The sequence below is a fragment of the Centropristis striata genome, chromosome 12 (genome assembly GCF_030273125.1).
Source record: "Centropristis striata isolate RG_2023a ecotype Rhode Island chromosome 12, C.striata_1.0, whole genome shotgun sequence".
Lineage (NCBI taxonomy): Eukaryota > Metazoa > Chordata > Actinopteri > Perciformes > Serranidae > Centropristis > Centropristis striata.
The window spans coordinates 28982358-29008481 of record NC_081528.1 but is presented as its reverse complement, the minus strand read 5'-3'; the positions used below and the strand labels follow the sequence as shown (position 1 = coordinate 29008481).

Sequence of the window (26124 nt, the reverse complement as noted above, 5' to 3'; positions counted from 1 at the left end):
AGGGGATATGCTTGTGAACTAAATAAATGAAATAGTTCTCTCAAAATTTTCTTTTCAGTAAAACTAAAATGATTCATTGCAAATGAGACTCTAGATATATACTAATATATAAAATACAATGCGGTGTGATGTAGGGTGCACATGTGTAAGCCTACTAGTGCCAGCTGGTGGTTGCTCTAGTGCTTTGTTCCACACTGGTGCATTGTTGTGCTGTGTGTCAGTGTGCTAGTCTGCCAGGGAGACGAGAGCAGCAGACTCCTTTTAGGATCAAGCGGTAATGAGAAAGGAAATTGAGAAATGTAACTGATCTCAAGCTGTTTCTCAATCTCACTTTGCCCCAAACAAACACAACACTATCAAAACTAGCACCCAATAAAAAGGCCTTTATTTTTGCTTTATTTCAAAAGACATTACAATGTATCACATGGCTGTGTGAAAAAGGGCAACTGAAATGTTAAGGTTTGCTAATATTAATGTCAAAATGGCTCAGTGAGTGAGCCTGAATGTCAGCTCTCCTGCTCACATGATCTCATCTCTCTGGGGAGATGAGGTCATATGTGTGCATGCAGGCTCAGAAACAGACCCACTCATTGTTCCTCCCACAGAAAAAACAAAATCCTACACATATGCATTGTCTGCCAAACAGTGTTACTGTTAACCTAAGTCATTGATGAATTTTCATATCATATTGTAATAAAATCTATATCTATATATGTATATGTGTATGTATCTATATAAGCTTACTCATTCAGCTATTCAACATGTGACCTTTAGCACTGTCCATTAGACTATAATTAGAGCCTCTGCTGAAACACAACACAGTTGATTATTTTCTTATAAGTGTTACTTATTTTAAAATATTGTGTTTATTGTGTAGGATAGAAAAGGTCATGATGTCCTCACAGAAGGCGGATGTGCTGACTGTGATAAGTGAAGACAGCCCAGAAGGGGCACTTAGCTGGAGCCAGTTTCCACCGTCATCATACATCAGAGAGGTACTGTCATGGACTTTGATAGTCAATAGTGTTTCCCTCATGTTTTGACTCACACATATTGTGCACTAAATAACTGAAAAATATTTTGCACCAAAGCCCAAGTGATTCTTAATCTTTTCAGAATTGGATATGGATGACTATAGAGAAGGAATACATAATGACTTAAGTGCATTAATTGACCAAGACTGAAGTTATGGAAAGAGCATGGCTTCCTGGATTAGTGTTTTAAGTAGAAAAGTGTTTACAAGATAAACTCTGGTGGACTTGTGACCACCACACCCAATACTGACATTAACTGCTATTGAGTGTTCTCCTTCAACCGTTAGGTGGAAGCACAAGCAGACGTTTTATTAATCTTTTTTTTTTAAAGTATTATTAATACAAAACGTAAATATGAAACACTAAGAGGTGTATTTGAACCATTAATACTTACATTCCAGTGGTGGGGAAATCTAGAATGACATTTCTTCTCCAGGCAGTGTGACTTCAAAAATATCTTTGTGGAAACACACACACACACACACACACACACACACAAATTACTTTATTTTTGTGAGAGTTAAAGTCAGTATCCCTGTTTGGTTGTCATATTCACTCTGTCTCTGTATCTCAGTATAGAGAGAAATGATAAAAATAGAAGCCTGTGCCTCCTGGAGGAAGGTGTAGTTTCTGGAATAATAATCACCCTAACCCTTTGGCTTTAAGCAGTTATCTACTGCCCTTTTATAGTAATTTTCTGGATTACATTGGCTCAACATTGACATTTAAATTTGAACTCTGAATAGAAAATGGATGACAGCAATGGGAGGATGTAATAGTGTGTGCCGTCTGTCACTATAGACTCCAGTCCACATGTTTCAGCTTTAATGATCTCCATAAAACAGTTAAGAGCTGTTAACAATGATCTTCAGACATAAGCGCATTCTTCTGTTAGTAATGTTGACTTAATACGATAACAGTGTGAATGCTACCCTGTAACACAGTCAAGCTCCATACAACATTGCTTGCTAAAATCTTGCAAGTAAATAATGATCTGGCCTAATAAAAAATTCTGGCAATTTTGCCCATCAAGTAAGCATCATACACATAGCCTAGAAAAACTCGTCGTGGTGTGTAGAAAACAACATATTGTGCAAGGTGATCTTTTGGAATTTCAATGCTTTTATATCTGTAAAACCAGCCGACATGTCTGTATTAGGCCTGACCCTTAGCTATATTTATCTGGCAAATCTTTATGTGTACTGCGCCACGGTTAAGGCTTCTTCGTGTCCCTAGCAACGTGATTTTAGCTCTGTGAATCATCCCCTGAATAAGCAAAATGAACACATTTTCAACACTGCCATTTCCATAATCTGTACTGCAGTGTCTGCATTTAAGCAAATTAGGGTTCCAACTGAGTCAGACAGGAAAACCATACTAAAGGAGTGATACTGTTCATGTGCCTATAATTTGTTTTGGGAATGAACTAAATGTTGTGAAACTGACATACAAATGAAGTGAAACATAGGACGGTTAGTTAACTCACTGACAAGAGTGAGACAGGCATTATAATTACAGTAGGTCTTTAACATATTAGCATCACAAATGTAGTTTAACATGTTCCTTTTATATATTAGGATTTCATCACAAATTATCTATCAGACTAGATTCACTGAAGGTGGACTTTGCTTTACAATAATGTAGCAGTCCCATGTTAATGTTATGCCTTTCGATGCAAAACTCAAGTGATTCAGAAGTTAACCATGACAATTGCTGTATTATTTTGTATTTAATAGACCATACAGACCAGACCATAATACAATAAGCTCACATTACACAAGTCACTACATTTTGCACCATAAAAGTACCACTGTACAAAAGCACTTATTGTATATGTTTGCCTGTAAAACATGACAACTTTACACAAGAAATGCAAGATGTCTGATTGTTTCAGTGTTTCACAAGCTAGTTGGCCCATAAAACAGATGGCACGGGGTTGTTTTTGTTCACCTTAAAAAGTTCAGCATTTGTATTGAGAAATAAAAGCACATTAATAGTTACAGATATATGATATATATGTCAGTCAAGTCTATTTCCCTATTTATGTGTTGTATATGCAGATACATACAGTCAGTTATATACATAAGCACAACTTCCATTGGGTCAAACCAACAGTATTGTTATTTCAGTATTGTAAAGTAAACATTAAGTCATTAAGTGAGTTTTCAACTTGTTACACAACCTCAGAAGATGTTAAAATTAAGGAACATCCAGACGTTGGCTTTACAGATTAAAAAGTGAAAGTACATGTGATGTATACAATAGTATATAAGGAGATAATATTCAATCAATTTTAGTTCAGTTTAAATCCCTATACTCATACTCTCCAATGTCCAAGAGAACATAACAATCAAGCACACTGTACATAGTCAGTTTCAGATGAGAATACACTTACCTCTCTGGTACCACGACTGCAAAACAAAAGTATTATACTGTAGTACTTCTTCGTTATGACCTCATTAATATTTAATCTTCAATCTTGTTTTGAAAAAGAATAAACAGAGAGGCTTAACTATTGAACATGGATTGTTCCTTAACATAAAATATCTAAAGCCATCAGAATACTTTGATTATACCATGCAAAAACAACTGAAAGGCAGATACTTAAAGGCTGAAGGCCTCACCCTTTATCTGTTTGATGTAGTGCTGAACTTAACTCTCACCACTCTCATTCACATATTTAGGCCTAGCTCACATATGAAGCACAAAGTCAAGTACAAAACATGAAACGACTAAAAGCTACTATATTTATAAAATACTGATTCCCTTTTGGTTTCATACTTTGAAATCGTAGGTTGGTGCTTTTCTGACATTGAGTTAATTGTGCTGCATCACGTCTATGTAAACTTATATATAATACATCAATGCTGTTATGGAGCAAGACAAAGCACAGAGGATAAAAATGTAATATCCAACATGTGTTTCATTTTTAGAGAGGGAAAACAGTCTCTTAAAGGCATTTCAACATTCTCATGTCCACTCTAATAGTCCTTGTTGGGGCTTCTTTAAAAATCCACATGTGCATTTTGTCATACGGTCTTCTTTGCCAGTATCTCGTCTCAATTTCTTTTTTTGTATGAAGTTCTTGGAGTGTGGTTGAAGCCATGCAGTCTTCATGCATATTGAATGGACAGAGAGGCATTGTTGATTGGCTTTTTTATGTGCTTAAAGAAAGAGAGGGGCAGGGATTGTGTCCTTAATTAGCCACCATAGTCCATTTAGTGTTATAGCATGACAGCTACACATTGTGAGGAACGAGGATCAGATGGAGCAGGATGGATGCAAGGGGGGTTTCGGGTAGGGGTGTCTCCTTTCCTCTGTGAAGCATTTCTGTCAGCATCCATGCAGTACGCAGCTGGAGGTGTGGCCTTATGCCGAACTGCCGCTGCTGGTGGTGGAAGCCTGCCAATGAGAAAAGAGAATTAGATGAATCTAGAAATGAACCACAGCACTGACAGCCCTGTGACTGGCCAAAATGACACATCTCATGCAGCCGATGTCTGTCACTCAGACAGGGGCTTCAGGCAGAAGACAGAGTGGGTGAAGGGGTTGGGCAGGTCCTTGAACATGTGGTGGTGAGGTGGCGGGGCTATCAATGAATACCATGCTCCAATATTATGTGAAGGGGGGTGGTTGCTAGGTAACTGGGTGACTTGTTTCACTTTGCGCCTCTCCTGCACAAAGAATTAGGTCACAATTCACACGACAGCAGACAGAAAATTCAAGATGTTATTCTATGTATGTCAGTAACACTCATTTGAATTACAACTAGCCCAATCATACAACAACAACACAGTCCAATTCCACTTAATTCCAACATTAAAAAATAAGATATCCTCATAATCTATTAGTGATGGGTCAGTAGGGGACGAGCACACATTAATCTTCACATGCACAGGATCCTTTTGAGAACATAGTGATTCAGTTAAAGACATCTGTCAATGTTTACTTTTCATGTGTGATGAGCAAAAGCCGGATTGTGGAAAAAGGCAAAGCCAGAAAATGGCAACATGATTAGTTGAAGTGAAGGATTTTTTTAGAACTGCGATCAATGACCTTCAAGCAGAGCAGCATGTTGATGTTATCAGTTTATCTTTAAAGGATGAATACTCAATGAGCCTAAGAAACAGGTACGTGGCTCAGGGACTAGCCATACTTGACTCTCACTTTGTTCACCAAAAGTATAAGGACTAGGACAGGAATACAGTTTTAATACTACTTCATCTGAAACACCACTTTTACTTTTCTGCAAAACTCCCTCAGTATATTATCCATTATTATTATTGGTATTATTATTATGGCCTAATTAGACCTAGGCTTTGTCCCCTGAGGTCAATCAAAATCATAAGGCAAAATCATTATTTTTAGAATCGGTTGCATTACATAAAAAACTTTAAGAGGGAACATAATCCTGAAATGCTAACAGAAGTAGTGTTAATTACTGTGGTAATTAGATTGCATTAACAGCTTTTAGTCAGCTTTAGAAATTAGGATGTAACAAAAGTAACCGTAACCAAGATGTGTAGGCATGAAGAGGTTAACACAGGCAATTTGACAATCTGCATCTGAGTGACCCTTTGCAATTTCAAACTCTCCTTATCCAAGATAAAATTAATAAGAAAAAGTAATTTGAAAACGATCCACTGAGGAACAAACACACACACACACAAACACACACAAAAAAAACAATTCAAACACTAAGTTCTTTAACATCATTCATAAAAGGGCATCCGGGTCGGGGGAGTGAGACTCCTGCATACCTCCAGCTGCTGAGTGGACTTTCCTCATTTAGGGTACTTTAGAGTGGGAAGAAAAAAAACAAGCAATTCAATGGTCAGGTCATTGCAAGCACAAAAATGGATTATTTGTGTATGTATCCTATGGTCACAGAGTTGCTCTTCAGGCACTATGAATGAAATATTAACATGAAAAATACCACAGACTAAGCATGGTTAGTGTGACCAGCTATAACAGATACCACAGCGTGTTACAATCTGTTAAATAGAAGTGAGTTAACACACAGTTTTTTCATAAGGCTATATCATTGCTTTTCTATCAGCATACTTACCTAGATAGATAGATAGATAGATAGATAGATAGATAGAGAGAGAGAGAGATAGATAGATAGATAGATAGATAGATAGATAGATAGATAGATAGATAGATAGATAGATAGATAGATAGATAGATAGAAAGAAAGAAAGAAAGAAAGAAAGAAAGGATAAGATAAGATAAGATCGATCAGCATCCGTGGTGTCACATTAAAATGATACTGATGCTGGGGAAAAATACAGTTACTTTTAACAGTAGTTTCAGCATTTTCATATCAGATATGTATTATGGTGTTGGGGGTTGGGGGGGGGGCAGAAGAAAGTTGAGATGAAATGTAAACTAAAAATCGTTGTTCAGGACAAAGAAAACTGCAACTTTTTGTCTTCCTTTTCATTCCATGTGTATTTGAAGACAAATAGCAAGCCATACATGACAAAACTGTGATCAAATTAAGAGTTTAAAAAATCCTTGCAGACTTAAACCGTTTGGAAAAATAAGTCTTACACAAGCTCTTTGTGTGTAACATTTCTTTTTTGCATTAGACTTTATTGTGTTTTCATTTTAAGTGAATAATTCACTGGAGACGCAACAATTCCACTGATATACAGTCCACAAACTGAAGTCACACAAGATATCTCTACTAAAACCTTTTTAGTAAATGCCACACTGTGACCCAACCGCAAATCTTTACATGCAAACAGCTGCAGGGTGTATTATAAAGCAGAGGTGTTACTTGTCATTCTTAATATTTTCTTTAGGTTGGTTGCTACTTTCCCCTTGTTGAATGTTAAAGGTCATATTGGGAGTCTTTTGCATTCATTTGAGTAGAAACCTGTTGAATGCAAATTACATTTTAAAGGAATTTTGGAGAGATTAAATGATGTGAAACTTGGTTGTTACTTTGTACTCTGGCTTGCAGTGAAGTTTTTTTTTCCTAATGTGCCAAACTGGGCCCCTCATAAGAGGTCTCACACACACAAGCATTGAAGGCAGAAAGTTTCCTTGTGCAAAACACACATACAAGTACAAGTACTCAAGTACAGCAAAACATTCGGTAGGCTGTCCACCATAACGCAGGTTTTATACTGGTTTATTAATATTGTTGTTGTTTTTCTCAATGTACTTTTGAATATTTAAATACATACGTTCATTGTTGAATTTGGAATTAGGGTTGTCATTGATTGTTTTGTAAAGTAGGACTAAAGTTAGTGGTCATCTGTACCTGCAGAGTAGAAGCTGCTGAGTCACTAGTGTCTGTCAGCCCTGTCCCTCTCGGTATACTGGACACGATGTATCTGGAGCCCTTTGGCACAGGCTGTCTGACCACCAGCTTTCCTTTCCTGGTCTCTGCTAGAAACAGACTGTACCAGTAGGCATCGTTGGAGACCAGAGTGGAATCTGCGATGGTGGAGTTCCTCTCACTGAGCACACTGTTCCTGCAGGGAGGAGCCGCTTTGCTGGGCTTGGGTTTCTGACACTTGAGCACGATGGTGACCAATATGGTGATGAGCAGGAGAAATGACACCGAGCCCAGACCGATGACCAGATACAGGTTGAGGTCTGAAAAGATGTCATATTCTAGAGGCACCTCAGTCATGTCAGAGTAGGCCTTAACGGCAGTCTCCACTGTGGACAGCTTGATGGTGACTGTAGCAGACAGAGCAGGCTCCCCGTTGTCCTTGGCAACAACAACCAGTCTCTGGTGGCGCGGGTCTCTGTAACTGAACATCCTCATAGTCCGGATCTCTCCGTTGTACTGGTCCAGACTGAACAAGGTGGCGTCAGTCACCTGTAGAAACTGGTAGGTAATCCGAGAGTTGTGCACCGAGTCTGTGTCTAAGGCTATGACTTTGGCCACCAGAGAGCCTTTATCGGTGGATCTGGGGATCTTTTCCTCCACCACCGAGCCGTGCGCGCGCCACGGAGACACAATGACCGGAGCGTTGTCGTTCTGGTCCACAATAATGATGTGGACCGTCACGTTACTGCTGAGTGGAGGAGAGCCAGAGTCTCTGGCCTCGATGTGGAAAAGAAAGTCCTTCTCGATCTCATAGTCAAAAGTTTTCAGTGCGTAAAGATTGCCGTTCTCTGGATTGATGGAGAACAGCATGGACATGGAGGTGTTGGCTATCTCCTTCTCCAGGATGAAATAAACTAGATACTGGTTTTCATGGAGGTCAGGGTCAAACGCAGTGAGAGAGCTGAGCAGGGCTCCAGGTGCGTTATTCTCCATCACACGTATAGTATAAAATGACTGAGGGAACTGTGGGACATTGTCATTAACATCCAGCAGTTCTAACGTCATAGTTTCATTGTCAGATAAAGGAGGAGAACCTCTGTCTGTCACAGTGAACGTGACGTCATATTCTGGAACCTTCTCGCGGTCTAACGGCTCTGACACCACTAATTCATAATAGTTATCAGAGGACTCCCTCAGTTTGAAAGGCATATTATCTGGAATATGAAGATCCACCACTCCATTGTCTCCTGAGTCTTTATCACTCACACTAACTACTGCTATCACTGTGTCTATCGGTTCGTTTTCTTTAATTGGACTTTGAAATGATTTGATGGATATTTCTGGGTGATTGTCATTCATGTCTGTCACCTGTATTGTCAGTTTACACTGTCCAGATAAGGAGTTAGGCCCCTTGTCGCTGGCAATAACCTCCATTTCATAAAGCTTAGAATCTTCGTAATTTATCATCTCTTTCACTCTGATTTCACCATTTTCTGGATTCAAGGTAAACACCTGTTGTGTTCTCTCTGATGTATATAAACTATATGAATAAACAATATCAGAATTAGAGCCTTCATCTAAATCAGTGGCGTTTAGTTTTATTACCAGACTGCCAATCGGGGAGTTTTCCATCACATTTACGAAGTATTTGTCTTTGTCAAATGAAGGGGCGTTGTCATTCACATCGAGCACGCGGACAATGATGCTGGCTGTACCTGTGCGCGTGGGGACTCCACCGTCCACAGCAGTGAGTATCAGATTATGAACAGCCTGCTGCTCTCTGTCTAAAGATTTTTTCAAAACCAAGTCAGCAAACTTTGATCCATCTCGTCCGGTTTGAATTTCAAGTGCAAAATTTTCACTTGAGCTGAGATGATAATCTTTCACAGAATTCACTCCAACATCTGGATCTGCAGCATTATTCAGTGAGAATCTCTCTCCAACGGGGCTTGATTCAGAGATGTCCAGGTGCATCGTTCCTCGTCGAAAATGAGGAGCGTTGTCATTAATATCCGTGATTTCCACCTCAATATTAAACATGCGAATTGGATTTTCAATCGTAGCGTCTAATTTAAGAAAACAATATGAAGTTGTTTTCAGTGGACATAAAAACTCTCTGTCTATCCTTTCCAGAATGAACAGCTCTCCTGTGTCTTTGTTGATGTCAAGATATTTTTTGTTACCTACCGCGTCTACGCGCATTCGTCTTTTATTCAGAGTCTTCACGTCTAATCCCAGATCAGTTGCTAAATTAGCAACGACAGAGCCTTCCTCCATTTCTTCTGGAACAGAATAATGGGTGACGGTAGATACCGTAGTCATCATAGCAGAAAGAAAGAGAAATGCGGAAACGAACCCTCTCCCGAACAACAAACGGATATGATGCGCCATCGCTCAGATTCCACAATTATACTGTTGAAATGTGCTGAAACGTGGATAAACCGTCCTCTTGCTGATACGAGGATCTGAAAAGAAAACCTTTCCTCGGACGCAGACCAACCGTGAAGTCCATGTAATAAAATCCCTTCCTGTCGCTCCTCCAATAAACTATCGTGAGAACAGTGACATCATCAGTGATGATGTTTTAGTGGAGAGCTGCGACGACAATAGTTTTGTGTGAGCCTTTGCAAGTCTTTAAAACCAACATTTAATTTCGTTTTAAACTATGTTAGAATACACATGTATTTTAATAACAGTCTAAGAAACGGGAAATAAGTATCTTAGTGAAGTTTTCATCTCTCAATAAACTTTCATTCCCTCGGTGGGAAATGGAAATCCAAAACTCTAATAAGTTATTTTCAGTTTCCGTTCAATATGCGTTTGCATTTCTTATTTTTCTTCTTTGTTTATGTTTGTCACACGTGTTTAAAGTGTTTGTAAATGCATAGATTATGCATTCTGTCTTATTTTCTTCCTGTTAATCTTTTAACAAAAGGGAGTGTATAGGATTTTTATAAAATCACTTGTATACCTTAGTAAAATTATACCCATGTAAATAGAAACTAACTTCTGGCAAGTGTGTGAATTTCATGGAACACGTTATTAAGGGGCACGAATAATGGGTTACTTTTGAAGCACGGTTTAGTTTAATTAGTTGTTAGAAGCACTCAGATCGTTTACTTAAGTAAAAGTAGTAATACAGTGTAGAAATACTTTCTTGTCAGTAAAAGTAGTTGTGCCACAGTGGAGAAATGCTGTTTTGCAAGTAAAGGTCCAGATGTAACTTAAATAAAAGTGCAAAAGTATTGGTATCAGTAGAATATACTCAAAGTACAAAAACTAAAATTACTTACAATGCAGAATATCACAGTTCAAAATTATATTATCTTATTGGATTACAGTTATTCATGCATTTACGTGTCATTCACTGTCATGTCGTTTATATATATATACGAGAGAGAAAGAGAGAGAGAGAAAGAGACAGAGAGACACACACACACACACACACACAGAGAGAGAGAGAGAGAGAGAGAGAGAGAGAAAGAGACAGAGAGAGACACAGACACACACACACACACACACAGAGAGAGAGAGAGAGAGAGAGAGAGAGGTACTGTTAGTAGTTCTGGCGAGGATTCTTAGTGCTAGAATATCATTTCCGAGTTGATTAACGTTCATATTAATGACATTAATCTGGAAATTAACCGAGTTTATCAAATAAATGTGGTGGAGTAAAATGTACGACATTTACCTCAGAGATGTAGTGGAGTGGAAGTATAGATTTGCAATTGATAAAAACTATTTATAGTAAGTAAAGTTCTTATGTCTAATGTTTGTTATTTTAGTACAGTTCTTGAGGAAATGTACTTAGTTCCATTCAATCAATTATTTTAAGCGAAGTTATTTAAAATCAGTAAAGACGAGTGTACAGCTTTCAAGCGGTGGTATAATGAGGACACGACTACAGTGGTCACTTGCGAGTGGACTTGATGGACAGTCACGAAGTACATCTGTGTGAACACGTGTTGAATATATTTTTCCCATACCTGCAGAGTAGAAGCTGCTGAGTCACTAGTGTCTGTCAGTCCTGTCCCTCTCGGTATACTGGACACGATGTATCTGGAGCCCTTTGGCACAGGCTGTCTGACCACCAGCTTTCCTTTCCTGGTCTCTGCTAGAAACAGACTGTACCAGTAGGCATCGTTGGAGACCAGAGTGGAATCTGCGATGGTGGAGTTCCTCTCACTGAGCACACTGTTCCTGCAGGGAGGAGCCGCTTTGCTGGGCTTGGGTTTCTGACACTTGAGCACGATGGTGACCAATATGGTGATGAGCAGGAGAAATGACACCGAGCCCAGACCGATGACCAGATACAGGTTGAGGTCTGAAAAGATGTCATATTCTAAAGGCACCTCAGTCATGTCAGAGTAGGCCTTAACGGCAGTCTCCACTGTGGACAGCTTGATGGTGACTGTAGCAGACAGAGCAGGCTCCCCGTTGTCCTTGGCAACAACAACCAGTCTCTGGTGGCGCGGGTCTCTGTAACTGAACATCCTCATAGTCCGGATCTCTCCGTTGTACTGGTCCAGACTGAACAAGGTGGCGTCAGTCACCTGTAGAAACTGGTAGGTAATCCGAGAGTTGTGCACCGAGTCTGTGTCTAAGGCTATGACTTTGGCCACCAGAGAGCCTTTATCGGTGGATCTGGGGATCTTTTCCTCCACCACCGAGCCGTGCGCGCGCCACGGAGACACAATGACCGGAGCGTTGTCGTTCTGGTCCACAATAATGATGTGGACCGTCACGTTACTGCTGAGTGGAGGAGAGCCAGAGTCTCTGGCCTCGATGTGGAAAAGAAAGTCCTTCTCGATCTCATAGTCAAAAGTTTTCAGTGCGTAAAGATTGCCGTTCTCTGGATTGATGGAGAACAGCATGGACATGGAGGTGTTGGCTATCTCCTTCTCCAGGATGAAATAAACTAGATACTGGTTTTCATGGAGGTCAGGGTCAAACGCAGTGAGAGAGCTGAGCAGGGCTCCAGGTGCGTTATTCTCCATCACACGTATAGTATAAAATGACTGAGGGAACTGTGGGACATTGTCATTAACATCCAGCAGTTCTAACGTCATAGTTTCATTGTCAGATAAAGGAGGAGAACCTCTGTCTGTCACAGTGAACGTGACGTCATATTCTGGAACCTTCTCGCGGTCTAACGGCTCTGACACCACTAATTCATAATAGTTATCAGAGGACTCCCTCAGTTTGAAAGGCATATTATCTGGAATATGAAGATCCACCACTCCATTGTCTCCTGAGTCTTTATCACTCACACTAACTACTGCTATCACTGTGTCTATCGGTTCGTTTTCTTTAATTGGACTTTGAAATGATTTGATGGATATTTCTGGGTGATTGTCATTCATGTCTGTCACCTGTATTGTCAGTTTACACTGTCCAGATAAGGAGTTAGGCCCCTTGTCGCTGGCAATAACCTCCATTTCATAAAGCTTAGAATCTTCGTAATTTATCATCTCTTTCACTCTGATTTCACCATTTTCTGGATTCAAGTTAAACACCTGTTGTGTTCTCTCTGATGTATACAAACTATATGCATAAACAATATCAGAATTAGAGCCTTCATCTAAATCAGTGGCGTTTAGTTTTACTACCAGACTGCCAATCGGGGAGTTTTCCATCACATCTACAAAGTATTTGTCTTTGTCAAATGAAGGGGCGTTGTCATTCACATCGAGCACGCGAACGATGATGCTGGCTGTACCTGTGCGCGTGGGGACTCCACCGTCCACGGCAGTGAGTATCAGATTATGAACAGCCTGCTGCTCTCTGTCTAAAGCTGTTTTTAGAACCAAATCTGCAAACTTCGTCCCATCTCGTCCGGTCTGAATTTCAATGGAGAAGTGTTCACTTGAGCTGAGATGATAACTTTTCACAGAATTCACTCCAACATCTGGATCTGCAGCATTATTCAGTGAGAATCTCTCTCCAACGGGGCTTGATTCAGAGATGTCCAGGTGCATCGTTCCTCGTCGAAAGTGAGGAGCGTTGTCATTAATATCCGTGATTTCCACCTCAATATTAAACATGCGAATTGGATTTTCAATCGTAGCGTCTAATTTAAGAAAGCACGATGTAGTGGTTTTCAGTGGACATAAAAACTCTCTGTCTATCCTTTCCAGAATGAACAGCTCTCCTGTGTCTTTGTTGATTTCAAGATATTTTTTGTTACCTACCGCGTCTACGCGCATTCGTCTTTTATTCAGAGTCTTCACGTCTAATCCCAGATCAGTTGCTAAATTAGCAACGACAGAGCCTTCCTCCATTTCTTCGGGAACAGAATAATGGGTGACGGTAGATACCGTAGTCATCATGGCTGAAAGAAGGAGAAATGCAGAAACGTACCCTCTCCAGGAATACTGACAAGCCATTGAAGATAATCCGTATTTAAAACCTTGAAATTACGTCTTGTGAAGAAACAAGATAAAAGATCCGTTTGAAACGATCAAAGTCAATGAAGGTCTTAAAGGAAAACGTGTTCTTATGCTGGTATCAGCAAAGATTTTCGTGTAATATGTCTGCCTGCCCAGCCTCCAGTGAACTATCGTGAGAACGGTGACATCATCAGGGAGTGTGTTTTCTGTGGAGAGCAGCGACCTTAATAGTCATCTATGAGCGGTTGCACCTTTTTGAAATAATGATGATGCCAAAGTTTTGCTTGTCAAAGTTAAATTGTATGTAAACTGTACGTATTGGTTAAAAGAAAACGTATAATTCAATGTCTTCCTTTCTTTCCTGGTTTCTGAGCTTGATATTTTAGGGACGTTGGGGCACTAAGTACAAGTGGTCGTTGTTTTCGCTGTATTGTCTTTTAAAGTATTCAAATGTACTGCTATTGTTTTTAGATTTTCATTATGCATACTGCACAATAATGTATTCGTCCGAATATAGCACGATTCCACAGTACTTGGCTTCGTGTTACACTTTTACGCGCCGATGCGTGTGCGTAAAACCATTACAGTATGACTTTGCACACGTATTCAGTCTCTATCTGAATACATTTGCTTAATGTCGTCTGTACATGGTTGTGTTGTGGAAGTGATGTTGCCACATGCAGCACACACAATGCATTATGACCTGTGGAGTATTATATTTAAGCCTTACATAAACCATGTGATAGATAAACTGATTTATAAATGAGGCAACGTTTGCAAATATCCAGGTATTTATCTAATGTTACCAAAAAAACAGGTCCTGGTGTTAACATCTAAATTATATCTGGATGTCAAGTTTGTTGATCATCAATATGGCGACTGTGGATGTGTTACTCTAAAAACACTAATAACATGTATAATTTAAGAGGTTGGGCACCTGTCGAAAAAAACACACACATATGGGTCCCAAAATGAATAGAAATTAGTATTATTTAACATTGCAACAACCAAACAAAAACTGTTTTATAGTTAACGCTTCGCACCGTGTTTATGGCTGTATTTGGACGTACTCGGAGAGTATCTCTGCGTATCACGTGTTAAACAGAAGGTTTTTCATACCTGCAGAGTAGAAGCTGCTGAGTCACTAGTGTCTGTCAGTCCTGTCCCTCTCGGTATACTGGACACGATGTATCTGGAGCCCTTTGGCACAGGCTGTCTGACCACCAGCTTTCCTTTCCTGGTCTCTGCTAGAAACAGACTGTACCAGTAGGCATCGTTGGAGACCAGAGTGGAATCTGCGATGGTGGAGTTCCTCTCACTGAGCACACTGTTCCTGCAGGGAGGAGCCGCTTTGCTGGGCTTGGGTTTCTGACACTTGAGCACAATGGTGACCAATATGGTGATGAGCAGGAGAAATGACACCGAGCCCAGACCGATGACCAGATACAGGTTGAGGTCTGAAAAGATGTCATATTCTAGAGGCACCTCAGTCATGTCAGAGTAGGCCTTAACGGCAGTCTCCACTGTGGACAGCTTGATGGTGACTGTAGCAGACAGAGCAGGCTCCCCGTTGTCCTTGGCAACAACAACCAGTCTCTGGTGGCGCGGGTCTCTGTAACTGAACATCCTCATAGTCCGGATCTCTCCGTTGTACTGGTCCAGACTGAACAAGGTGGCGTCAGTCACCTGTAGAAACTGGTAGGTAATCCGAGAGTTGTGCACCGAGTCTGTGTCTAAGGCTATGACTTTGGCCACCAGAGAGCCTTTATCGGTGGATCTGGGGATCTTTTCCTCCACCACCGAGCCGTGCGCGCGCCACGGAGACACAATGACCGGAGCGTTGTCGTTCTGGTCCACAATAATGATGTGGACCGTCACGTTACTGCTGAGTGGAGGAGAGCCAGAGTCTCTGGCCTCGATGTGGAAAAGAAAGTCCTTCTCGATCTCATAGTCAAAAGTTTTCAGTGCGTAAAGATTGCCGTTCTCTGGATTGATGGAGAACAGCATGGACATGGAGGTGTTGGCTATCTCCTTCTCCAGGATGAAATAAACTAGATACTGGTTTTCATGGAGGTCAGGGTCAAACGCAGTGAGAGAGCTGAGCAGGGCTCCAGGTGCGTTATTCTCCATCACACGTATAGTATAAAATGACTGAGGGAACTGTGGAACATTGTCATTAACATCCAGCAGCTCTAACGTCATAGTTTCATTGTCAGTTAAAGGAGGAGAACCTCTGTCTGTCACAGTGAACGTGACGTCATATTCTGGAACCTTCTCACGGTCTAACGGCTCTGACACCACTAATTCATAATAGTTATCAGAGGACTCCCTCAGTTTGAAAGGCATATTATCTGGAATATGAAGATCCACCACTCCATTGTCTCCTGAGTCTTTATCACTCACACTAACTACTGCTATCACTGTGTCTAATTCTATGTTTTCATTAACTGGACTCTGAAAGGATTTAATAGATATTTCTGGATGGTTGTCATTCATGTCTTCAACCAGAATCTTTACAGTACATTGACTTGATAAACTATTGGCTCCTTTGTCAGTTGCTATAACTTCCATGTCATAAATCCTGAAATCCTCATAATTCAGCACTCCCTTCACAGTAATCTCACCAGTTAAAGAATTTAAGTTAAATGTTTCTTGCGTTTTCTCCGACGTATATAAACTATATGAGTAGGTAATATCAGAGTTGGACCCCTCATCTAAGTCTGTTGCATTGAGATGAACAACAAGGCTGCCAATGGGAGAATTTTCCATAGTGTTAACACTGTATATTGATTTATCAAATGTAGGTGCATTATCATTGGTGTCTAAAACATGCACAATAACACTTGCAGTACCAGAACGAGCAGGTGTGCCTCCGTCTACAGCTGTGAGTATTAAATTATGAACAGCTTGCTGCTCCCTATCTAAGGCTTTTTTCAATATCAAATCAGCAAATTTCGACCCATCTCTACCAGTCTGAACTTCAATAGTAAAATGTCCATTTTCACTTAGATGGTAAGTTTTTACTGAATTGCTTCCAACATCAGGGTCAACAGCGTTGCTCAGTGAGAATCTTTCCCCGGTAGGCGTGGCTTCAGATATGTCCAAGTGTATGGCGTCTCTTCGGAACTGTGGGGCGTTGTCGTTCATGTCCAGAATTTCTAGTTCTATGTTAAATATTCGCAAAGGATTTTCAAGTATTACTTCCATTTTCAAGTAGCACAATGTCAGTGTTTTTGTACAAAGATTTTCCCTGTCAATTTTCTCGACAACATAAAGTTCACCAGTCTCTTTGTTCACATCCAAATATTTTTTGTTGGCGATGAGGTCAAGACGCATTTTCCTCTGATTCAGTGTTTTAACATCCAGACTGAGATCGCTAGCAAGGTTAGCGACGACTGATCCTTCTTTCATCTCCTCTGGTATTGAATAATGAGTCACTGAAGCAGATACATGGTTTTGGAGAGAAAAAAGAATCACAAGGGCCACGTACCTTTTCTTAGACGGCATTGTTATATTGCACCGCATTATTGTTCCTCTGTTTTAAACACGTAGCAAGTCATGCGTCAAAAGCACATATCCATTTGATATACAACGCTGCTATTATCCACCCGATTGATGAAAATCGAATTCCAAAAATACTTTGAGGTGTCAAGCAGCGAAGTCGCCCTTTTTCTCCTTAACGTGTTTCAGCACCATGGAGCTGTCCGGCTGTTTGAGGCTCTCACGGTTGTACAATGATTCTCTGTCATGGCGACCGGGGTTACTGTTTAACCGAGTGAACAGCGCCACGCTCCGGATATCACAAGATGATTATTTGAAATTGGTTAACTTTTTTGTTTTTTTGTTTTGTTTTTGACAGAAAACACCTGTATAAAAGTTTTAAGTTAAGCTCAAAATGAGTCATTGCACTACATGTTTTGAACACAACTCTTGCTTGTTTTTTCGCTCAACATTTGCAAGGACGTTATATTCTTAAATGTCATACATTGTTCAGTGGGAAGTTAAATGACGATGAACACCAGGATGTACGGGAAATTTTTAAAATTTGGTCATACCTGCAGGGTAGAAGCTGCTGAGTCACTAGTGTCTGTCAGTCCTGTCCCTCTCGGTATACTGGACACGATGTATCTGGAGCCCTTTGGCACAGGCTGTCTGACCACCAGCTTTCCTTTCCTGGTCTCTGCTAGAAACAGACTGTACCAGTAGGCATCGTTGGAGACCAGAGTGGAATCTGCGATGGTGGAGTTCCTCTCACTGAGCACACTGTTCCTGCAGGGAGGAGCCGCTTTGCTGGGCTTGGGTTTCTGACACTTGAGCACGATGGTGACCAATATGGTGATGAGCAGGAGAAATGACACCGAGCCCAGACCGATGACCAGATACAGGTTGAGGTCTGAAAAGATGTCATATTCTAGAGGCACCTCAGTCATGTCAGAGTAGGCCTTAACGGCAGTCTCCACTGTGGACAGCTTGATGGTGACTGTAGCAGACAGAGCAGGCTCCCCGTTGTCCTTGGCAACAACAACCAGTCTCTGGTGGCGCGGGTCTCTGTAACTGAACATCCTCATAGTCCGGATCTCTCCGTTGTACTGGTCCAGACTGAACAAGGTGGCGTCAGTCACCTGTAGAAACTGGTAGGTAATCCGAGAGTTGTGCACCGAGTCTGTGTCTAAGGCTATGACTTTGGCCACCAGAGAGCCTTTATCGGTGGATCTGGGGATCTTTTCCTCCACCACCGAGCCGTGCGCGCGCCACGGAGACACAATGACCGGAGCGTTGTCGTTCTGGTCCACAATAATGATGTGGACCGTCACGTTACTGCTGAGTGGAGGAGAGCCAGAGTCTCTGGCCTCGATGTGGAAAAGAAAGTCCTTCTCGATCTCATAGTCAAAAGTTTTCAGTGCGTAAAGATTGCCGTTCTCTGGATTGATGGAGAACAGCATGGACATGGAGGTGTTGGCTATCTCCTTCTCCAGGATGAAATAAACTAGATACTGGTTTTCATGGAGGTCAGGGTCAAACGCAGTGAGAGAGCTGAGCAGGGCTCCAGGTGCGTTATTCTCCATCACACGTATAGTATAAAATGACTGAGGGAACTGTGGAACATTGTCATTAACATCCAGCAGTTCTAGCGTCATAGTTTCATTGTCAGATAAAGGAGGAGAACCTCTGTCTGTCACAGTGAACGTGACGTCATATTCTGGAACCTTCTCACGGTCTAACGGCTCTGACACCACTAATTCATAATAGTTATCAGAGGACTCCCTCAGTTTGAAAGGCATATTATCTGGAATATGAAGATCCACCACTCCATTGTCTCCTGAGTCTTTATCACTCACACTAACTACTGCTATCACTGTGTCTAATTCTATGTTTTCATTAACTGGACTCTGAAATGACTTAATAGATATTTCTGGATGGTTGTCATTCATGTCTTCAACCAGAATCTTTACAGTACATTGACCTGATAAACTATTGGCTCCTTTGTCAGTTGCTATAACTTCCATATCATAAATTCGGAAATCTTCATAATTTAGCATTCCCTTAACAGTAATTTCACCAGTGGAAGGATTCAGATTAAATGTTTCTTGTGTTTTCTCTGATGTATATAAACTATATGAGTATGTTATATCAGAATTTGACCCCTCATCTAAGTCTGTTGCATTGAGATGGACAACAAGGCTCCCAATGGGAGAATTTTCCATTATTTTTAAACTGTAATTCACTTTTTCAAAAGTAGGAGCATTATCATTTGTGTCCAAAACACGAACAATAACACTTGCAGTACCAGAACGAGCAGGTGTGCCTCCATCTACAGCTGTGAGTATTAAGTTATGAACAGCCTTCTGTTCTCGATCTAAAGCCTTCGTTAAGATTAATTCTGCAAATTTCGAACCGTCTCTTCCAGTCTGAACTTCAATATTAAAATTATCACTTTCACTCAGATGATAGGTTTTGACTGTGTTGCTTCCAACATCAGGATCAACAGCATTACTGAGAGAGAATCTCTCTCCCTTTGGAGTTGCTTCAGATATATCTAAATGTATGACGTCTCGTCGAAATTGTGGGGCGTTATCGTTCATATCTAGAATTTCTAGTTCTATATTAAAGATTCGTACTGGGTTTTCAAGTATTATTTCCAGTTTGAGATAGCAAGACGCTGATGTCTTTGAAGGGCAAAGGTATTCTCTGTCGATCTTCTCAACAACATACAGTTCGCCAGTCTCTTTGTTCACATCCAGATATTTCTTATTTGCAATAATGTCAAGACGCATCTTCCTCTGATTCAGTGTTTTAACATCCAGACTGAGATCGGTAGCAAGGTTAGCGACGACTGATCCTTCTTTCATCTCCTCCGGTATTGAATAATGAGTCACTGAAGTCGAGATGTTACTAACGAATGAAAAAATAATTACAAAAACTAGCAGCACGTACCTTTTGTAAGACTGCATTGGTACAAAGGACCCCATTGTTACGTGTCGGCTTAATGCACTTCAAACGATATTATCTCCGTTTCCAGTCATATTGAATTTTATTGTAATAGCCTTGATTCCACACATAGTCATACGGGTTTTTCCGGAGGATTTTTCAACGCTATCAGACAAGAACTGCTTTTTCGGAGTGGAATTTCAGCACCATGGAGCTGTCCGCTTGTTTCACGATATGCCTGGTTTACATCGATTCACTGTCATGGCGTTCTTGTGCTGCTTTTTAAATAGGAAAACAGCGCCACCTTTTGTATTTTGAAACGATCTGTGGTTATCATGAGGCACATTTCTCACAAATTAATGTTAATTGTTTAAATTCAATTAAAATAGTTTTTTTTGTAGATATTGTTGACAATAATGGCAAGAGTGAATATTTATAATTTAGAGATGTCGAAGATGGGCGATAATACATTACTTTTAATGTTAATACATGTTAAAGACTATAACACTTGTGTAAATCGGAGTATTACCTGCAGAGTAGATGCTGCTGAGTCACTAGTGTCTGTCAGTCCTGTCCCTCTCGGTATACTGGACACGATGTATCTGGAGCCCTTTGGCACAGGCTGTCTGACCACCAGCTTTCCTTTCCTGGTCTCTGCTAGAAACAGACTGTACCAGTAGGCATCGTTGGAGACCAGAGTGGAATCTGCGATGGTGGAGTTCCTCTCACTGAGCACACTGTTCCTGCAGGGAGGAGCCGCTTTGCTGGGCTTGGGTTTCTGACACTTGAGCACGATGGTGACCAATATGGTGATGAGCAGGAGAAATGACACCGAGCCTTGACCGATGACCAGATACAGGTTGAGGTCTGAAAAGATGTCATATTCTAGAGGCACCTCAGTCATGTCAGAGTAGGCCTTAACGGCAGTCTCCACTGTGGACAGCTTGATGGTGACTGTAGCAGACAGAGCAGGCTCCCCGTTGTCCTTGGCAACAACAACCAGTCTCTGGTGGCGCGGGTCTCTGTAACTGAACATCCTCATAGTCCGGATCTCTCCGTTGTACTGGTCCAGACTGAACAAGGTGGCGTCAGTCACCTGTAGAAACTGGTAGGTAATCCGAGAGTTGTGCACCGAGTCTGTGTCTAAGGCTATGACTTTGGCCACCAGAGAGCCTTTATCGGTGGATCTGGGGATCTTTTCCTCCACCACCGAGCCGTGCGCGCGCCACGGAGACACAATGACCGGAGCGTTGTCGTTCTGGTCCACAATAATGATGTGGACCGTCACGTTACTGCTGAGTGGAGGAGAGCCAGAGTCTCTGGCCTCGATGTGGAAAAGAAAGTCCTTCTCGATCTCATAGTCAAAAGTTTTCAGTGCGTAAAGATTGCCGTTCTCTGGATTGATGGAGAACAGCATGGACATGGAGGTGTTGGCTATCTCCTTCTCCAGGATGAAATAAACTAGATACTGGTTTTCATGGAGGTCAGGGTCAAACGCAGTGAGAGAGCTGAGCAGGGCTCCAGGTGCGTTATTCTCCATCACACGTATAGTATAAAATGACTGAGGGAACTGTGGAACATTGTCATTAACATCCAGCAGTTCTAACGTCATAGTTTCATTATCAGTTAAAGGAGGAGAACCTCTGTCTGTCACAGTGAACGTGATGTCATATTCTGGAACCTTCTCACGGTCTAACGGCTCTGACAGCACTAATTCATAATAGTTATCAGAGGACTCCCTCAGTTTGAAAGGCATATTATCTGGAATATGAAGATCCACCACTCCATTGTCTCCTGAGTCTTTATCACTCACACTAACTACTGCTATCACTGTGTCTAATTCTATGTTTTCATTAACTGGACTCTGAAAGGATTTAATAGATATTTCTGGATGGTTGTCATTCATGTCTTCAACCAGAATCTTTACAGTACATTGACCTGATAAACTATTGGCTCCTTTGTCGGTTGCTATAACTTCCATATCATAAATCCTGAAATCCTCATAATTTAGCATTCCTTTGACAGTAATTTCACCAGTGGAAGGATTGAGATTAAATGTTTCTTGTGTTTTCTCTGATGTATATAAACTATATGAGTAGGTAATATCAGAATTTGACCCCTCATCTAAGTCTGTTGCATTTAGGTGAACCACCAGGCTCCCAATGGGAGAATTTTCCATTATTTTTATGTTGTAGCTCACTTTGTCAAAAGATGGAGCATTATCATTTGTGTCCAAAACACGAACAATAACACTTGCAGTACCAGAACGAGCAGGTGTGCCTCCATCAACAGCTGTCAGTATTAAATTATGAACAGCCTGCTGCTCCCTATCCAAACTCTTTGTTAATATTAAATCGGCAAATTTTGTCCCATCTCTTCCAGTCTGAACTTCAATATTGAAATGTTCACTTTCACTCAGATGATAGGTTTTGACTGTGTTGCTTCCAACATCAGGATCAACAGCATTACTGAGAGAGAATCGCTCTCCTTTTGGCGTTGCTTCAGATATATCTAAATCTATGACGTCTCGTCGAAATTGTGGGGCGTTGTCGTTCATGTCTAAAATTTCTACTTCTATGTTAAAAATACGTACTGGGTTTTCTAGTATGACCTCCAGTCTGAGATAGCAAGAAGCTGATGATTTGTAATTGCAAATATTTTCCCTGTCAATCTTCTCAACAATATACAGTTCACCAGTCTCTTTGTTCACATCCAGATATTTCTTATTTGCAATAATGTCAAGACGCATCTTCCTCTGATTCAGTGTTTTAACATCCAGACTGAGATCGGTAGCAAGGTTAGCGACGACTGATCCTTCTTTCATCTCCTCCGGTATTGAATAATGAGTCACTGAAGTCGAGATGTTACTAACGAATGAAAAAATAATTACAAAAACTAGCAGCACGTACCTTTTGTAAGACTGCATTGGTACAAAGGACCCCATTGTTACGTGTCGGCTTAATGCACTTCAAACGATATTATCTCCGTTTCCAGTCATATTGAATTTTATTGTAATAGCCTCGATTCCACACATAGTCATACGGGTTTTTCCGGAGGATTTTTCAACGCTATCAGACAAGAACTGCTTTTTCGGAGTGGAATTTCAGCACCATGGAGCTGTCCGCTTGTTTCACGATATGCCTGGTTCACTGTCATGGCGTTCTTGTGCGGCTTTTTAAATAGGAAAACAGCGCCACCTTTTGTATTTTGAAACGATCTGTGGTTACCATGAGTCCCATTTCTCACAAATTAATGTTATTTGTTTAAATTCAATTAAAATATGTTTTTTGTAGATATTGTTGACAAATATGGTAAGACTAAATATTTGTCATTTAGAGATGTCGAAGATGGGCGATTATACATCACTTTTAATGTTAATACATGTTAAAGACTATAACACTTGTGTAAATCGGAGTATTACCTGCAGAGTAGAAGCTGCTGAGTCACTAGTATCTGTCAGTCCTGTCCCTCTCGGTATACTGGACACGATGTATCTGGAGCCCTTTGGCACAGGCTGTCTGACCACCAGCTTTCCTTTCCTGGTCTCTGCTAGAAACAGACTGTACCAGTAGGCATCGTTGGAGACCAGAGTGGAATCTGCGATGGTGGAGTTCCTCTCACTGAGCACACTGTTCCTGCAGGGAGGAGCCGCTTTGCTGGGCTTGGGTTTCTGACACTTGAGCACGATGGTGACCAATATGGTGATGAGCAGGAGAAATGACACCGAGCCCAGACCGATGACCAGATACAGGTTGAGGTCTGAAAAGATGTCATATTCTAGAGGCACCTCAGTCATGTCAGAGTAGGCCTTAACGGCAGTCTCCACTGTGGACAGCTTGATGGTGACTGTAGCAGACAGAGCAGGCTCCCCGTTGTCCTTGGCAACAACAACCAGTCTCTGGTGGCGCGGGTCTCTGTAACTGAACATCCTCATGGTCCGGATCTCTCCGTTGTACTGGTCCAGACTGAACAAGGTGGCGTCAGTCACCTGTAGAAACTGGTAGGTAATCCGAGAGTTGTGCACCGAGTCTGTGTCTAAGGCTATGACTTTGGCCACCAGAGAGCCTTTATCGGTGGATCTGGGGATCTTTTCCTCCACCACCGAGCCGTGCGCGCGCCACGGAGACACAATGACCGGAGCGTTGTCGTTCTGGTCCACAATAATGATGTGGACCGTCACGTTACTGCTGAGTGGAGGAGAGCCAGAGTCTCTGGCCTCGATGTGGAAAAGAAAGTCCTTCTCGATCTCATAGTCAAAAGTTTTCAGTGCGTAAAGATTGCCGTTCTCTGGATTGATGGAGAACAGCATGGACATGGAGGTGTTGGCTATCTCCTTCTCCAGGATGAAATAAACTAGATACTGGTTTTCATGGAGGTCAGGGTCAAACGCAGTGAGAGAGCTGAGCAGGGCTCCAGGTGCGTTATTCTCCATCACACGTATAGTATAAAATGACTGAGGGAACTGTGGAACATTGTCATTAACATCCAGCAGTTCTAACGTCATAGTTTCATTATCAGTTAAAGGAGGAGAACCTCTGTCTGTCACAGTGAACGTGATGTCATATTCTGGAACCTTCTCACGGTCTAACGGCTCTGACAGCACTAATTCATAATAGTTATCAGAGGACTCCCTCAGTTTGAAAGGCATATTATCTGGAATATGAAGATCCACCACTCCATTGTCTCCTGAGTCTTTATCACTCACACTAACTACTGCTATCACTGTGTCTAATTCTATGTTTTCATTAACTGGACTCTGAAAGGATTTAATAGATATTTCTGGATGGTTGTCATTCATGTCTTCAACCAGAATCTTTACAGTACATTGACCTGATAAACTATTGGCTCCTTTGTCAGTTGCTATAACTTCCATATCATAAATCCTGAAATCCTCATAATTTAGCATTCCTTTAACTGTTATTTCACCAGTGGAAGGATTCAAATTAAACGTGTCTTGTGTTTTTTCTGATGTATATAAACTATATGAGTAGGTAATATCAGAATTTGACCCCTCATCTAAGTCTGTTGCATTAAGATGAACAACAAGGCTGCCAATGGGAGAATTTTCCATGATTTTTAAACTGTAATTCACTTTTTCAAAAGATGGAGCATTATCATTTGTGTCCAAAACACGAACAATAACACTTGCAGTACCAGAACGAGCAGGTGTGCCTCCATCTACAGCTGTCAGTATTAAATTATGAACAGCCTGCTGCTCTCGATCTAAAGCCTTCGTTAAGATTAATTCAGCAAACTTCGAACCGTCTCTTCCAGTCTGAACTTCAATATTAAAATTATCACTTTCACTCAGATGATAGGTTTTCACTGTATTACTTCCAACATCAGGATCAACTGCATTACTGAGAGAGAATCTCTCTCCTTTTGGCGTTGCTTCTGATATATCTAAATGTATGACGTCTCTTCGAAATTGTGGGGCGTTGTCGTTCATGTCCAAAATTTCGACTTCTATGTTGAAAATTCGTACAGGATTCTCCAGTATGACCTCCAGTTTGAGGTAGCAAGACGCTGATGACTTGGTTGTGCAAATGTTTTCTCTGTCAGTCTTCTCAACAACATACAGTTCACCAGTCTCTTTGTTCACATCCAGATATTTCTTATTTGCAATGATGTCAAGACGCATCTTCCTCTGATTCAGTGTTTTAACATCCAGGCTGAGATCGGTAGCAAGGTTAGCGACGACTGATCCTTCTTTCATTTCCTCCGGTATTGAATAATGAGTCACTGAAGTCGAAATGTTACGAACGAAAGAAAAAAATATAACAATAACTGGCAACACGTACCTTTTGCAAGACTGCATTGTTACAAATGACCCCATTGTTGTGTCCGAGATTCATGCACTTCAAACGATATAATATGGGTTTCCAGCAATATTGAATTGTGATGTCATGGTCTTGATTCCACACACATATTCATACGGTTTTAATCCCGATTATTTTCCCAGCATTAAAAGGGGAACTGC

The 26124-nt window shown here is 41.1% G+C and overlaps 4 protein-coding genes across 10 annotated transcripts in view; 1 reads left to right on the top strand and 3 right to left on the bottom strand.

Moving 5' to 3' along the window:
* The first annotated feature begins 730 nt into the window (after positions 1 to 730).
* The window catches only part of fgf18a (fibroblast growth factor 18a), a 100776-nt gene continuing 75382 nt past the window's right edge, over positions 731 to 26124 (top strand). Inside the window, exon 1 of the mRNA XM_059346115.1 lies at positions 731 to 995. The gene's annotated coding sequence lies outside the window, so the exon portion shown is untranslated. The remainder of the gene's footprint in view (positions 996 to 26124) is intronic.
* Positions 2865 to 26124, bottom strand: LOC131981691 (protocadherin alpha-C2-like). 7 transcript variants are annotated; one of them, XM_059346103.1, is made up of 3 exons: positions 23566 to 26124; positions 5795 to 5830; positions 2865 to 4436 (listed from the first exon to the last, which is right to left on the bottom strand). In XM_059346103.1, the coding sequence occupies exons 1-2, from the start codon at positions 25978 to 25980 to the stop codon at positions 5819 to 5821; spliced, it is 2427 nt and encodes an 808-aa protein (XP_059202086.1). In that variant the 5' UTR covers positions 25981 to 26124; the 3' UTR covers positions 2865 to 4436; positions 5795 to 5818. The 7 variants fall into 7 exon arrangements, with proteins under 7 accessions (XP_059202086.1, XP_059202087.1, XP_059202090.1 ...); XM_059346104.1 differs by lacking the exon at positions 23566 to 26124 and adding an exon at positions 20674 to 23431; XM_059346107.1 differs by lacking the exon at positions 23566 to 26124 and adding an exon at positions 11313 to 13875.
* On the bottom strand, positions 14814 to 17382 carry LOC131981698 (protocadherin alpha-C2-like). The gene has a single exon (XM_059346113.1). It carries the CDS (start codon positions 17238 to 17240, stop codon positions 14829 to 14831), a length of 2412 nt encoding a protein of 803 aa, XP_059202096.1. The 5' UTR covers positions 17241 to 17382; the 3' UTR covers positions 14814 to 14828.
* LOC131981697 (protocadherin alpha-C2-like) lies at positions 17765 to 20539 on the bottom strand. Its single transcript, XM_059346112.1, has one exon. It carries the CDS (start codon positions 20183 to 20185, stop codon positions 17765 to 17767), a length of 2421 nt encoding a protein of 806 aa, XP_059202095.1. The 5' UTR covers positions 20186 to 20539.